The following is a 13,510-nucleotide window of genomic DNA, read 5'->3' as shown; positions in this document are numbered from 1 at the left end:
CGCTCCAGAATCTAAAATCCACGTATTATGCACATTTTCATAATTCTGGACAGCTAAACTCCTCTCTTGTAACAGCATGGAGCACTTAAATCTTTCCTTCCTTTCTGCCTTTTGCTGAAAGGTCTGGGAATTCTTTGCTTTAGAAGCATAATTACAGTCACTTCTCCTAGAGTTGCGTTCTTGAGAATCCAAGCTTTCTCTGCATTCCTCTCTTAAGTGGCTGATTAATTCATTAAAAGTCAGATCTTTTGTGTGATCCATTAGGCTTCTAAATGAAGAAAATGCTGGTCCTAGCGATGCTAGAAAGAAAGTCACCTTAGTCACTTCATTAAGAGCTTCAGGAGTGAGAGCAATTCTTTGCACAATCTCTGAAAAACTCTTAACATGCTCTGTGAACTGCTCTCTGGAGTTCATCTTTAACTTGAGCAATTTATCTAGCAAATGCCTGTAGGAGTTCTGTGTAGATGCTCCATAAATCCGCTCAATGTCTTTTAAAATCTGGGATGCATCATCCTCAATGTTTATTAAGGATAGATGCTCATCGCGAAGTGCACTTAAAATTATGTGCTTGGCTTCGCTATTCTTCCTTTCCCAGGCTTCAATTTTGGCTAAATCTTCTTCTTTATCTCCTGTAGGCTTTTCATCTTTTATAGCCTGCAGAACGTTCCTTGCACTCAGATATACCATTAAGCGTTGCTTCCAGTGCACAAAATTATGGTCGTTCAGCAGCATATAGTTTGGCCTTGCTTCACTAACAAAAGCTACACTAGCCATCTTAAAATTCAAAAAGTTGGAAAAATTTCAAAAATCCAAAAATTTGTCAAAAATTCCAAAAATCAAAACCTCAAAAATGCTCAAAAATACAAAAAACTCAAATAAATCTTCACTGCCTCTGAGTACTGTAAACTCTGAGGGAGGGGAGGGGGTTAATCCCTTTTCAGCACAAAGAACAAAGACAAAGAAACATGTGCTCACCAGGAAGTACTTAAAAAAAAAATCCAACTCAACTCAAAAACACAATCCAATGCAATCCTTCAAAAATACACAAAAATATGCAATTCTGGGCCCAATAACCCTTTGTGGGAATGTTTAGGAGTGTGGATGAGTATATATTATTTATATATCTCAATCCCAGCTTGTGTGAGCAAGCTCCAAACTTAGCAGAGTTTACATTCCCTTTTAAAACACAGCAGAAAAACGTTTGCATAGGCTTGCTTAAGCCAGCTATATTCCTGGTATATTCCCCTTGTTCCCTCTTAAAAGTAGAAAGACACAATACTGATTATAAGATATAAAAGGAGTTTACTTACAGACATCCATGAGTTACAGTACATGCTTCAAGGAGGCAGACAAACTTAGATAAATGTATTTACATGCAGTGAAGCTGCTTCCATGAGGGAACAGGCTTCACCTCTGCTTCTCTCAGCTGCAGGCTGAGAGAGAGCATGCTGCTTCTTCAAAGGATGAGGCAAAAATGGAGAGTGATCTTTGGGATGTTGTTCCCAGGTAAGACCACACCTACTTCTGGTTCCTGTAACTCAGTCCAGGTAAACAGGAAGTTAAGCCTGGAGGACTGAGTTACCTTCATGTCCTCTCTAGGAGTGTTGTGTTTGGCTGCTCTGTGCTTACATCCCACAGATTGCAGTGTGTCTGTCCCTCTCAGTATTGTCTGCACTGACTGGCAGCAGCTTTCCAGACAGGGAGTCTCTCCCAGCCCTACTTGGAGAAACCAGGGGTTGAACCTGGGAGCTTCTACCTGCAATTTGGATGCTCTAACCGCCGAGCTACGATCCTTTTCCTGGGCTACGGCCCATCTCTTGGAGAGGGAGTGTTCCTGGAATATTTTTCCCAGTCCCACAAACCTGTGTCTTTGTGAGCCTTCCAGCACTCAGATATACGGACATTTAAGTAGTGTCCTTAATGTCCGAATTTTGTATTTGAGGAAAACAACATGCTTCAGTTCATTTAAAACAAAACAAAACAAAAAACAAGCACCAGATATGCTCGGTTTCATTCCTTGCAATCTTAACAGAGTGTTCTGGCATCTGAATGCAAAACAACAACAAAAGCCTCTTTTTCTTGTTCAAGGTACCGGTAATACTCAAAGGGCTGTACCTAAGTGATAGCTCTCTCTCTTGCTCTCTCTCTGTCTCTCTCTCTCTCTCTCTCTCTGTGTGTGTGTGTGTGTGTATCTGTTTAGTGGTAGCATAAAAACAAATCCCTGCCCTGGGATTCTATTTTTCAAGCGCAATCCAGGAAGATGAGCTGCAGGCTGCCAAGCTGGAAAAGTGTTTTAAGAGAACTGATTGCCTTTATTTATAGGAGGACAAGGGGTTCATTTCTACCAGGCTGATCGTTGGTTTGCTGCTGCCCTATTAAGCCCGCCGTATGGCTAACAACCGCTCTGTGATGCTCACTGCCCAGATTCGTTTTGATAGCCTCCTGTAATGCTTATTGCGGCTCCGCTTTCAGAGGAGATCGATTAGGCAGCTCCAGGCTCCACCTAGTGCTCTATCGCTGTGCCTGGCTGGCTCCCCAAAACAGCCGCCTTTGTCTACTCTAGTTCATCCTTTCAAGCCAGTGCCCTCCAGATGTTTCAGACTCCCATTACTGGGGCTGACTGGAGTTACAGGCCAAAATATCTGGAGGGCGTATCAGGTGGCAGGGTAGAGGCTGGTATATTCACCAGACATACCTTAGGCTATCTTTGAATCTTCATTACGCTCATTTATCTCTCGTATTTATAGGTATCGTTTTAGCACCGTCGGTCGGTCCTGGAAGCTTTTTCCCCCTCCCAGAATGCCTCAGGTTCTTAGCAGAAACGCTCCGTACTGATGGCAATGTTTTGCCTCTTCTTGCAGGGATTCTTCAGAGAGGATGTTGTCCCCGAAGAAGTGGCAGAACCAGTGGAACCAGTCAGAGCTAAGAAGCCGAAACCAAAGGTAAATGCAATATGATCTGTATCTCTGTCTTGAGAGCCAACGTGTTGTACTGGTCAGAGCGCTGGGTTCAAATCCTCACTTGGCCATTAAGCTCACCAGGTGACCACGGGCCAGTGCCTGCCTCTCTCTCAGCCTCACCTACTGGACAGGGTTGTTCTGAGGTTAAAACATGGTGGAGGAGAACCGTGGATGCCACCTTGAGCTCCTTGCAGGAAAAAAGTGGAATAGATGTGCAATAAATGCATAATAAATCAATATATCTGTTCCCAAACAGAGAAGCGGCCCCACCTAGGGAAACACCAAATATTGGCAGGGGAATGATGAGCGTTTTGGCTGAGGGCAGATTTCACTGGTGCACAGCTTGGATATTATTTATCGCGGGATGCACACTCAGGCAGGACAGTGTACATACCCACAAGTGTGTGTTCGTGACACACACACACACACACACTCCGTTTCTCACATTCACACGACTGTCTGTTTTGATTTATTAATTGCCTTCTAAGCCACTGCGTTAAGGCGATTTACATATAAGATCATTAGAAACGCAAAAACCAGCAATGCATTTGAAGCAAAATGAAAACCCCAGCAAGCGGACATTCGTGCTAAAGTCCTGTTTATCCAGCTTGGAAATGGAGCAGAAATGCCTTTGCTCCTTTCTGGAAGGTGTAGTTGGGGTGTGCCTGTTGTATCTCGACAAGGATGCTGTTCCACGAAACGGGCAGCCACACTGAAAGCCCTGCTCCAAGTTATTGCAGAGCAAGCTTCTGTGATGTTTGGAACTTGCAAGAGATCTCCTGGTCAGGCATCAGAGGATCCAACCCCCACGCCAAGACAAGGAAAAGTTATTACCATCTGCTTTCTATTCAGTGTTCACAGAGAGAGGCTTGGGAATGCACCCTCTTGGAATAATGGCGTTGCCCCGAGTGAGTCTCTCCCCCGCCCCCTCATGCGTCATTACTACAAGAGCTGAAAAGTGCCCTCTGTCTTTGAGCTTTTGCTCTCCTACTTTCAATGCTCACCAGGTTCTGGGAGAGGTGGGGTCTGGAATGCTTTCTAAAGACACTGTGTCCATCAGCTGTCCCCCCCCCCCCGGTGCTTCTTTTTCTTCCTCCTCTCCCATTCTTTCCCAGCTTTCCCCCTCATCTGCCTCTGAGCTGTGACCTCCCTCAAACCCCTGCTGTAATTCTGAACTGTCTTCTTCTTCTCTGGAAGGTTCAGGCTGGGGAGGCAGTCTCCACCATTCCTCCTCTGCCCAGTCCCTGACACCTGAGGGTATAAAGGATACAGCATTCTCTTAAGTAGCCTGTGATTTGAGGTTTAGGCTTAATGCCACCAAGTGTATCACACAGCCACAGTTGCCAGGGAGCCGTGATAGGTTACACAGTAGGGATCTTGGAGATTACGGGTTTCCCAAAGGCCTCTGGTTGGTCACCCGTGAGAACGGAACAGTGGGCTAGGTGCTCCTTTGGCCTGATCCAGCAATGGTTCTTCTAACATTCCATTCAATTTCTGCAGGAACCTGAGAAGAAGCTCCTGCCTTTTAGAAACTTAGAAAAGGACATGAGGACCCTCCATAAAGACCTTGCACACACAAGGTAGGAAGGATGGCGTGATACCTTATGTCAACGTCTAGCGAAATTGTGGATCTGTACCTGCAAACGCAGGAATCCCTGCACTCTACTCTTGGTTTCTGAGCTCATTCCCAGAAGTAGGTGATGTGCTTTATCACCCTTGTCCTAGCCACAGGTTTTTAACCTGACTTTTCACCCTCTTGGGTAGATATATTATCAGAGATATTGGGCGGTATCCGTCTAAATAGATCTGCCAGCACAAGGATTTCTGCTTGAGTAACAGAGCTCCCCTGCCTTCTCTTGCGCCTCAGATCTGCTTTGGAGGGTTGAGGAAATCTCCAGAACAGATTTACGAGTGTAGGAAGCTGCCTGAAACCAACTCAGGCCACTTGTCGTACCTCCAGTCCTACCTGGAGATGCCAAGGATTGAACCTGGGACCTCCTTGCATGCAAGGCAGATGCTGTACCTCTGAGCTACAGCCCTTCACTATACTAAGTCAGATCAGAACTGTCCTCCCTGACTGGCAGTGGCTCTCCATGGTTTCAGGCGGGGGTCTTACCTGGAGATGATGTGACTTTCTTCATGCAAATGAGATTCTCTGCAGTTGGTTGATGGACCCCCCCCCCGCACACTGAGCCATGGCCCTCCCATTTAGGGGGAACACAGGGAGAGGAGAGGGAGGGGGAGTTCCCTTGCACATCCAAAAGTCCTCGCGCTAGGGGATAGCTCAGTTGGTTAGAGCATGGTGCTGATAGCTCCAAGGTTGCAGGTTCGATCCTCATATGGGACAGCTGCCTATTCCTGCATTGCAGGAAGTTGGGCCAGATGATCCTCAGGGTTCCTTCTGACCATACAGTTCTATGATTCTATAGCGGCTCTGTTTAGTTAGATGCAGCCCATTGAGTTGTATTCAGTGTTTGTCATACTGATCCACTGAAACTAAAAGGCATGACTAACTTAGGCCCATTGATTCCAGTAGGTATAGTCTCACTAGAACTTACCTGGATGCAACCTAATGTCTAAGATGTCCTGAAACGATAGCAGCATTCTGGACTAGATGGGCCATTGGCTCCTCTTATGTTCGTAAGCACTTATAATAGGGACGCAGGTGGCACTGTGGTCTAAACCACTAAGCCTCTTGGGCTTGCCGATCGGAAGGTCGGCGGTTCAAATCCTCGCGACAGAGTGAGCTCCCGTTGCTCTGTCCCTGCTCCTGCCAACCTAGCAGTTCGAAAGCACACCAGTGCAAGTAGATAAATAGGTACCACTGTGACGGGATGGTAAATGGCATTTCCACGCGCTCTGGTTTCCATCATGATGTCCCGTTGTGCCAGAAGCGGTTTAGTCATTCTGGCCACATGACCCAGAAAGCTGTCTGTGGACAAACGCCAGCTCCCTCAGCCTGAAAGCGAGATGAGCGCCGCAACCTCATAGTCGCCTTTGACTGGACTTAACTGTCTAGTGGTCCTTTACCTTTTTACCTTTATAATGGTGGGAGTTTAATATGCCATCATAGAATCGTAGAGTTGGGACCATCTTGTCCAGCAGCCCTGCAATGCAGGAATCTTCCACCCAACGTGGGGCTCGAACCCACGACCCTGAGATTAAGAGACTCAGGTTCTACCGACTGATGTTCAGACTTATGCATAGGTGGCAAAACAAACCATCTCATGTTCTGATTTGGCTGGTGCATGCATTGGTTTTTAAAGCAGAGGGATGCCAGTGAAGGGGGGGGGGAATGTCACAAATGAAGTGGCCTCCAGCGCTGACACTTTAAAATTGAGCAGAGGTGGCTGGAACTGATGGAAATTTCCATTTGTACGCTCGTTGCACGTGATGGCTCCTTTGGTCTTCATATACTCATTAATTTGAATATCAGACTTTTGCAGCAAGAACATCAGCGGTGGGTACAAATGCCATGATTTACCGCTTGCAGGGTTTAGCAACAGCCCGATGCAAAAAGGACGCTGACAAACGATCGCTGCCAACCCCAGAAGGGCACATACATCCCAAAACTCACATTCTCATCCAGAGTAGCATCTTTCAAAAGCAGTTCCGCAGAGAACAGACAGTAAACAACAGGAAGGAGGCAGGTGCTAGTTAATCTTAGGCAGTTGTGCATTGTGCAATTTGTCCTAATTCTTTTGGCCGGCTATTTCAGGTCTCCCTCGCACTAGGTTTCCTCAAGATGTCAGTGGGTGTATGGGGCAGGAGAGGCACACGTATTCTGAGCACTGGGGAGATCAGGAACAGAACTATGTTATCTTTGAGCAAGAAGATAGGAGAAGCAACTGGGTGACTGGGCTTTTGCAGAAAGCATTATTATTACAAACATTGGGTGAGACCTTGGTGGTAATATCGCCTCAGGGGGCTGCCTTGTTGGTGTTGACCCACGGCAGGGCTTTTCAGTGGTGATTCCCCAGTTGCAGAATGGCCTCCCTTTGTGAGGCTCACCTGTCTCCATCATGATCAGCTTTCAGGAGGGATTTGAAAACAATCCTGTTTACCAAGGCTGAAGAATGGTGGCTGAAGAATACTGTTCCTGGCAACCCTGAGATCATTGGCTAGAACAGGGGTCTGCAACCTTTGAGACGAAAAGAGCCACTTGGACCCGTTTCCAAAGGAAAAAACAACAACTGGGAGCCGCAAAACCATTGCGACATTTAAAACAAATATAACGCTGCATATATTGTTTCTTACCTTAATGCAATAATAATAAATAACGTATAGGAGCCAATGCAAAGTATAATCAGTAAAAACAACAAGAATAAGTTCTTACTTTTTTGCATTGACTCAGGGGCGTACCCAGGATCAAAACTGGGGGGGGGGGGTGCAAGCCATGGTCGTTCAGGTTGTGACATTTCAGCACGGAAAGGCGAATGAAACCAAAATTTTAGGGAAATTATATATAATTATAGCAGTGCTTTATTACAATTATTTGCTTGGTTTTTTAAAATTTTTATTCTAGTTACATGTCTTATACCAGGGGTGGCCAACTCCCAAGAAACTGTGATCTACTTTCAGCAGTGATCTACCCCCGTTTTTTGGGGTTCAACTCAAAGTTGTTTTGGGGGGTGGGGTGGGAGAGAGGGCTTCCCCCTCTAAGATAGGTTAACAAGCGAACTAAGAAAGAAAGAAAAAGGGGGGGAATTTGGTTTAGAAAGGGAGAGGGAGGGACACAAAGGGAAAGAGAGAAAGGAAGAGACGGGGTAGAAAACAGATGGGGGTGAGAATGGAAAAGTGGGGTGGAAAAAATATAAATTGGGGGTGGGGTGGGGAGAATATCTATTAAAAATATGTAGTAGTTTAAAAAATAAAAATAAAGGGGGGGAAATCTTTTTCTTCTTTTTCCTTTTTTTGAAAACAAAAACAAAAGGGGAAGAGAAAAGAAAAAGGGGGGATAGAGGGAGAAAAGGGTAATAATAAAAATTCAAATAGAGTGGCTGCAGCAGCTGTGGGGGGTATTTGTTTGTTTTTCGTTCGTTTGTTTGTTTGTTTTAAAAATGGGATTTCCCCCCTTGGATTAAAAAAGGAGGGGAGGAAGAAAAAGAGAGGGGGGGATGTGGGAGAGCAAGGCAAAAAGCCACAAAGCAAAAAACAGGTTTGGGGGGGAAGGAAAAAAAGAAAAGATATGGGGGGGAATTAGTAATAAAAAATATTTTAAAAATAGTTTTTTTTAAAAAAGAAAAGAAATAAAGTAGGGGGGGTTGGGGTCTCCCTTTCCACGGGGGTGGCGCCCCGCCGCCATCCCTTCGGCCACCAAGCGGCCCGATCCCCGGGGGCTCCCGCAGCCTGCCAGGCCCAGCGGGAAGCCCCCCAGCAACAGCAGCGGCGGCGGCTGCGCATCGCGCCCGCCACCCTCCTTTCGGCCGCCATGCGGCCTGATCCTGGGGCTCTCCCTGTGCCATCAGGCCCGATCCAGGACTACATACCTGCAATGTGGAGCTCCTGGATCCTGGACGTTCCTGAACCCGCGGGAGAGAAACGAAAAGGGGGGAAATCTGGCGGCTCTGCCGCTTTTACCTGGGCCTTGACCCCGCCCCCGGCCTCTGTCCTTTGTCCCATCCTGGCCGGAGGCAGGTCAAAGCCCATCGCCCTCCCGCGTCGCCACCTCCTGGCTCCATCCCCTCCTTTCTCAGCCTCGCCGGGGAGTCACCATTTTGCGACCGCGGGGAGCCACAGCAGGGGTCCCGGGGAGCCGCGGGTTCCCGATCCCCGGGCTAGAATAATGTCTTTAGTTATAATTGTTTTTTTGTAATGTTTTAATCTGTTTTAGAATGTTTTTGCTTCATTTTTATCTCCAAGTTAGCTGTTTGCCACCCTGCGCTCCTTAAGGACGAAGGACAGGGTACAGATTCAATCCAACAAATAATAACTCTATTTTGATTAATTCCTTAATTCCTTACCTTTTACCTATGCCTTGAGGCAGTTTTCAAACGCGCCATGAAAAATGCTAAAAACAGTTTTGAAAGCTGTACAGAAATCCAACTGAAGATATATACATTAAAAAACAATGCAAAAAAGGAGTACCTAAGGCAGAGACCTTTTCATCCTGCTGGAAAATCTTGTCGGAACGAAAAGGTCTCCAGTTGTTTCCTGAAAGTAATGTTTCCTGATGTTAAGAGGTCTCTTTTACCAGCAAACGTTGGTTCCTAAACAAGGATTCAAATTCTTCCATTTTCCGATGATAAAGGAAAGCTAGAAATGTCAGCTTTCCTAAAGAAGCAGATCCCAGGCAGGTAAACAACAACAATTATTAATTACATTTGCATCCCGCCTTTCCTCCAAGGAGCTCAATCAAGGTGGGGGGGGGCATAATTTTCCTTGCCATTTCATCCTTACAACAACCCTGTGAGGTAGGTGAGACTGAGAGTGAGTGACTGACTCCAAGGTCACTCAGTGAGCTTCATGACCATGGGTAGGCAAACTAAGGCCCTGGGGCTGGATCTGGCCCAATCGCCTTCTAAATCTGGCCCGCGGATGGTCCAGGAATCAGTGTGTTTTTACATGAGTAGAATGTGTGCTTTTATTTAAAACGCATCTCTGGGTTATTTGTGGGGCATAGGAATTCATTCAATATTATTTTTCAAAATATAGTCTCAGGGACAGTGGACCGGCCCCCCTGCTGAAAAAGTTTGCTGACCCCTGTTATGACCGAGTGGGGAATTGAACCCCGGTCTCCCAGGTCCTAGTCCAGCACTCTAAGCACTACACCACCTTGGGCACGTCAATGCCACTTCTGACCCGGTCCATCATCAATAGTGTTCTGGGGAGCGAGGAGACAACCCCTGAACTTGGCTCTGCTGGCTGGGACCGATGAGGTTTTTAGTCCAAAACATCTGAAAGGCTGCTGAGGTCAATTGTATCCCAATCCTCACACTGTTGAGGATTTGACAGTGATACACACCTCAGCTCCCGGCATGAATCACAGGTAATTAAACTGAAATGCCAGTGAAGGCTGAGGCTGTTGAAATTGCCTTTAAAAGCTTTATTAACACAACCCACAACATTATAAAGTAACTGCAAAAAAGATAGAAAAATGTCAGCTATAGACGTAGCACAAGATGAACCCAATCAGCACAATGTGCACAGAGAAATGGAATCCAGATCCCAGTGAGTGGCTTAATGTGGAGAAAGAAAGCAAGAGCGAGATGCAATCCTAAGTACCCTCAGAAGTAAGTCTCACTGAGTTCAATGGGGCTTACTCCCCTAGTAAGTAGTTTTAGGGCTTTGTTATAAGAATTCTAAGGTCTCAAATATAAAATAAATGTTCATAAATGTACAAGGTAAACACATACTTAAGTATATAAACCACATGTCTGAAATAGTACAGGAGAGCAAACCTGAAGCCATTTTGACTCTCCCAAATTGACCTCAAATGTTTCTCTGCAAGGAGGAAGGAAATGGGAAACCTTCCCCATTGTCTTTTGCTTACAAATCCTGTCTTAAGGGCATATTTCTGTATGAATAGGGTGAGCCTGTGACCTGGGACTCAGGAACTAAAGTATTAACCATCACAAAAAATGGCCAGACTGCCCAGGTAATGCAATCAATGACCATTATCAGTTATCCTGGCAGACAGGATTTCTGCTGTAGACCGTCTCCTTCTGTGATGTATATATGATGTTTTAGGGGGGTGGTCTTGGGCTACAGGGTGGGCAATTTCAAGAGTCTGTATAAGGGCTTGCACACCATTCTTCCGGGTTCTCCTCCCTCCTGCATGTAGTGAGTGGGGACCCTGTTGCAACAGTTTAATAAAGAGCAGGCTTACTAGCCGCTTTGCTTCTCAATATACTCTGGTTGGCTTCTGTTATTTTCTCCTATCGATAGGGAATCCACTTAAGGATTCTATACGGGCTCTTGGATACCCCATAAGAGAAAAGGAGCAGGTCCCCCCCCCCTTATAACAGGCTACAGCCTAAATTCCTCGGAGCCTGAGGAGAGCTAGGCATGGTTGACGGTGTCATTATATAATTTAGCCACTAGGCGTCATGTCATTGTGTCCCAGTTGGATGCTGTTGACCCTCAGTTGAATCAAGCATTTCCTGTTCTGTTCCTGTTTTAGAGAGAGAATAAATTTCTTGTCTAGCTTCCTGATTGATGCTTTCTCTAAGGCCAGCCTTCCATGGCAAGCTAGGAGGCCAACAATACCTCAGAGAGACTTGTACCACCACTTGGGCCCTAACCTTCAGCCTTGTAGTGCAGTGCAAAGCAGCACAGACTCACTCTCTTCATCAGAAGTGGGAATTTCAACACCTGGGGGCTGAGCATGGCCCTCAAGGCCTTGCTCTGTGGCCCTTGGAGCTCTCCCCAGACCACACCCCTGGCTGGTTCTGCTTCGCACTCTCCTTGAGGACCTTTGCCTGTCCAGAAAGCCTCCCTCCACTCTGAAAACACCTCTTTCTCCTCGCGATGGAGGAGTGTGTGCGTGCGTGTGTGTGTGTGGCCTACTGCACTAAGGTAAAATTTACATCCATGGCTCCGCCCACTTTTGCCTCTGGCTCCACCCACCTCTGCCGTGTGACCTTCGGAAGGTTGCGCTGAAAACTTGGTCCTCAACCTCTGCTCCAAATTAGCTGAAACCAGCAAGGACTTTAGATTGTGGGGACAGTTGGGAAGGTTGTTGCTTTTCCATAAGCAGCCACTGCACAAAACACTGCAGCGTTATAACAAAAAACCGCTCCCTTTCCCTTATGGACTATCCAAGAGCCCGTATAGAGTCCTTAAGTAGGTTCTCTATCGGTAGGAGAAAATAACAGGCCTACCAGAGAATATTGAGAAGTAAGCCTGATCTTTAATAACTGTTGCAACAGGGTGCTCACTGCCACACATAGGAGGCAGGAGGGACCCAGAACAATGGTGCTCAAGCCTTTATATAGACTTTTGAAATTGCCCACCCTGTAGCTCAAGACCACCACCCCAAAACATCATACATACATCACAGGAGGCAGGCTACAACAGAAATCCTGCCTGGCAGAACAAAATAAAAAATAATAAAAAATTCCTTCCTGTAGCACTTTAGAGACCCAACTAAGTTTGTTCTTGGTATGAGCTTTCGTGTGCATGCACACGAAAGCTCATACCAAGAACAAACTTCTTGTTGTTCAGTCGTTCAGTCGTGTCCAACTCTTCGTGACCCCATGGACCAGAGCACGCCAGGCACGCCTATCCACTGCCTCTCGCAGTTTGGCCAAACTCATGTTAGTAGCTTCAAGAACACTGTCCAACCATCTCATCCTCTGTCGTCCCCTTCTCCTTGTGCCTTCCATCTTTCCCAACATCAGGGTCTTTTCCAGGGAGTCTTCTCTTCTCATGAGGTGGCCAAAGTACTGGAGCCTCAACTTCAGGATCTGTCCTTCTAGTGAGCACTCAGGGCTGATTTCTTTGAGAATGGATTGGTTTGATCTTCTTGCAGTCCATGGGACTCTCAAGAGTCTCCTCCAGCACCATAATTCAAAAGCATCAATTCTTCGGCGATCAGCCTTCTTTAGAACAAACTTAGTTGGTCTCTAAGGTGCTACTGGAAGGAATTTTTTTATTTATTTTATTTTTTGTTTTGACTGGCAGACCAACACGGCTACCTACCTGTACCTGCCTGGCAGGATACTGATAATGGTCACTTGATTGCTTTACCTGGGCAGCCTGGCCATTCCTTTTGAGATGCTAAATACTTAGTTCCTGAATCCAGGTCACAGACTCACCCTATTCATGCACAAATACACCCTTAAGACAGGATTGGTGAGCAAAGAGACAATGGGGAGGCTTTCCTATTTCCTTCCTCACTGCAGAGAATATTTGAGGTCACTGAAAGAGTCAAAATGGCTTCAGGGTTGCTCTCCTGTACTATTTCAGACACGTGGTTTATATACCTATGTATGTATTTGCCTTGTACATTTATGAACGTATGATTTATGTATATATGAGACCTTAGAATTCCTACAACAGCAGCATCACAGATAAGGCGCTCGAAATGCAGAGAATCAAATCGCGTGATTCGCAGGTGTGGACCTGATATATTCTTTCTGCTCTCTACTGACCTCCAGGCTTAAGGCACCTCCTGCTCCTTTGCCCTGTGCCAAGCTGTTAACGCTGGAATTCTGCCCGGCCTCAACTCCCTTTCCTTCCTTCCTTCCTTCCTTCCTTCCTTCCTTCCTTCCTTCCTTCCTTCCTTCCTTCTGTTCCTGTTCAGCCCAGTGCTTTTCAGTCTCAGCTGTTGTAAGCCCCTGTTCGTACTCTGCAAATCCCCTCCTCTCCCAGCGCCAGCAAATCAGTCGGAGCAGATCAGGCGGTCGGTGTGGCAGTGATCGTGGTCGGAGATACGATGAGCATCTGCAGGACAGAGAGAAAGAGAGAAATTGCACCGCCGCTTGGGGACTTTGGCATTACCTGCCAACGCTAGACTTCCTCTGCAGCTAATCCCTGGTAATGCCAGTTGCTTGGAAACAGGTGCTCTGTTGCCTTGTATCCTAGGCTTCTTCCCTTTTTTGCCATTT

General features: G+C 46.4%; 1 protein-coding gene across 1 annotated transcript in view; it reads left to right on the top strand.

Annotated features, from left to right (window-relative positions):
* Window positions 1-13,510, top strand: part of CCDC60 (coiled-coil domain containing 60) — a 65,560-nt gene that overhangs the window by 21,506 nt on the left and 30,544 nt on the right. The window contains exons 2-3 of the mRNA XM_033135861.1: window positions 2,862-2,942; window positions 4,461-4,540. Coding sequence (XP_032991752.1) covers window positions 2,862-2,942; window positions 4,461-4,540 — 161 coding nt within the window. The remainder of the gene's footprint in view (window positions 1-2,861; window positions 2,943-4,460; window positions 4,541-13,510) is intronic.

Source organism: Lacerta agilis, chromosome 17, assembly GCF_009819535.1.
Source record: "Lacerta agilis isolate rLacAgi1 chromosome 17, rLacAgi1.pri, whole genome shotgun sequence".
Taxonomy (NCBI): domain Eukaryota; kingdom Metazoa; phylum Chordata; class Lepidosauria; order Squamata; family Lacertidae; genus Lacerta; species Lacerta agilis.
This window is presented reverse-complemented; position numbering and strand designations above follow the sequence as displayed.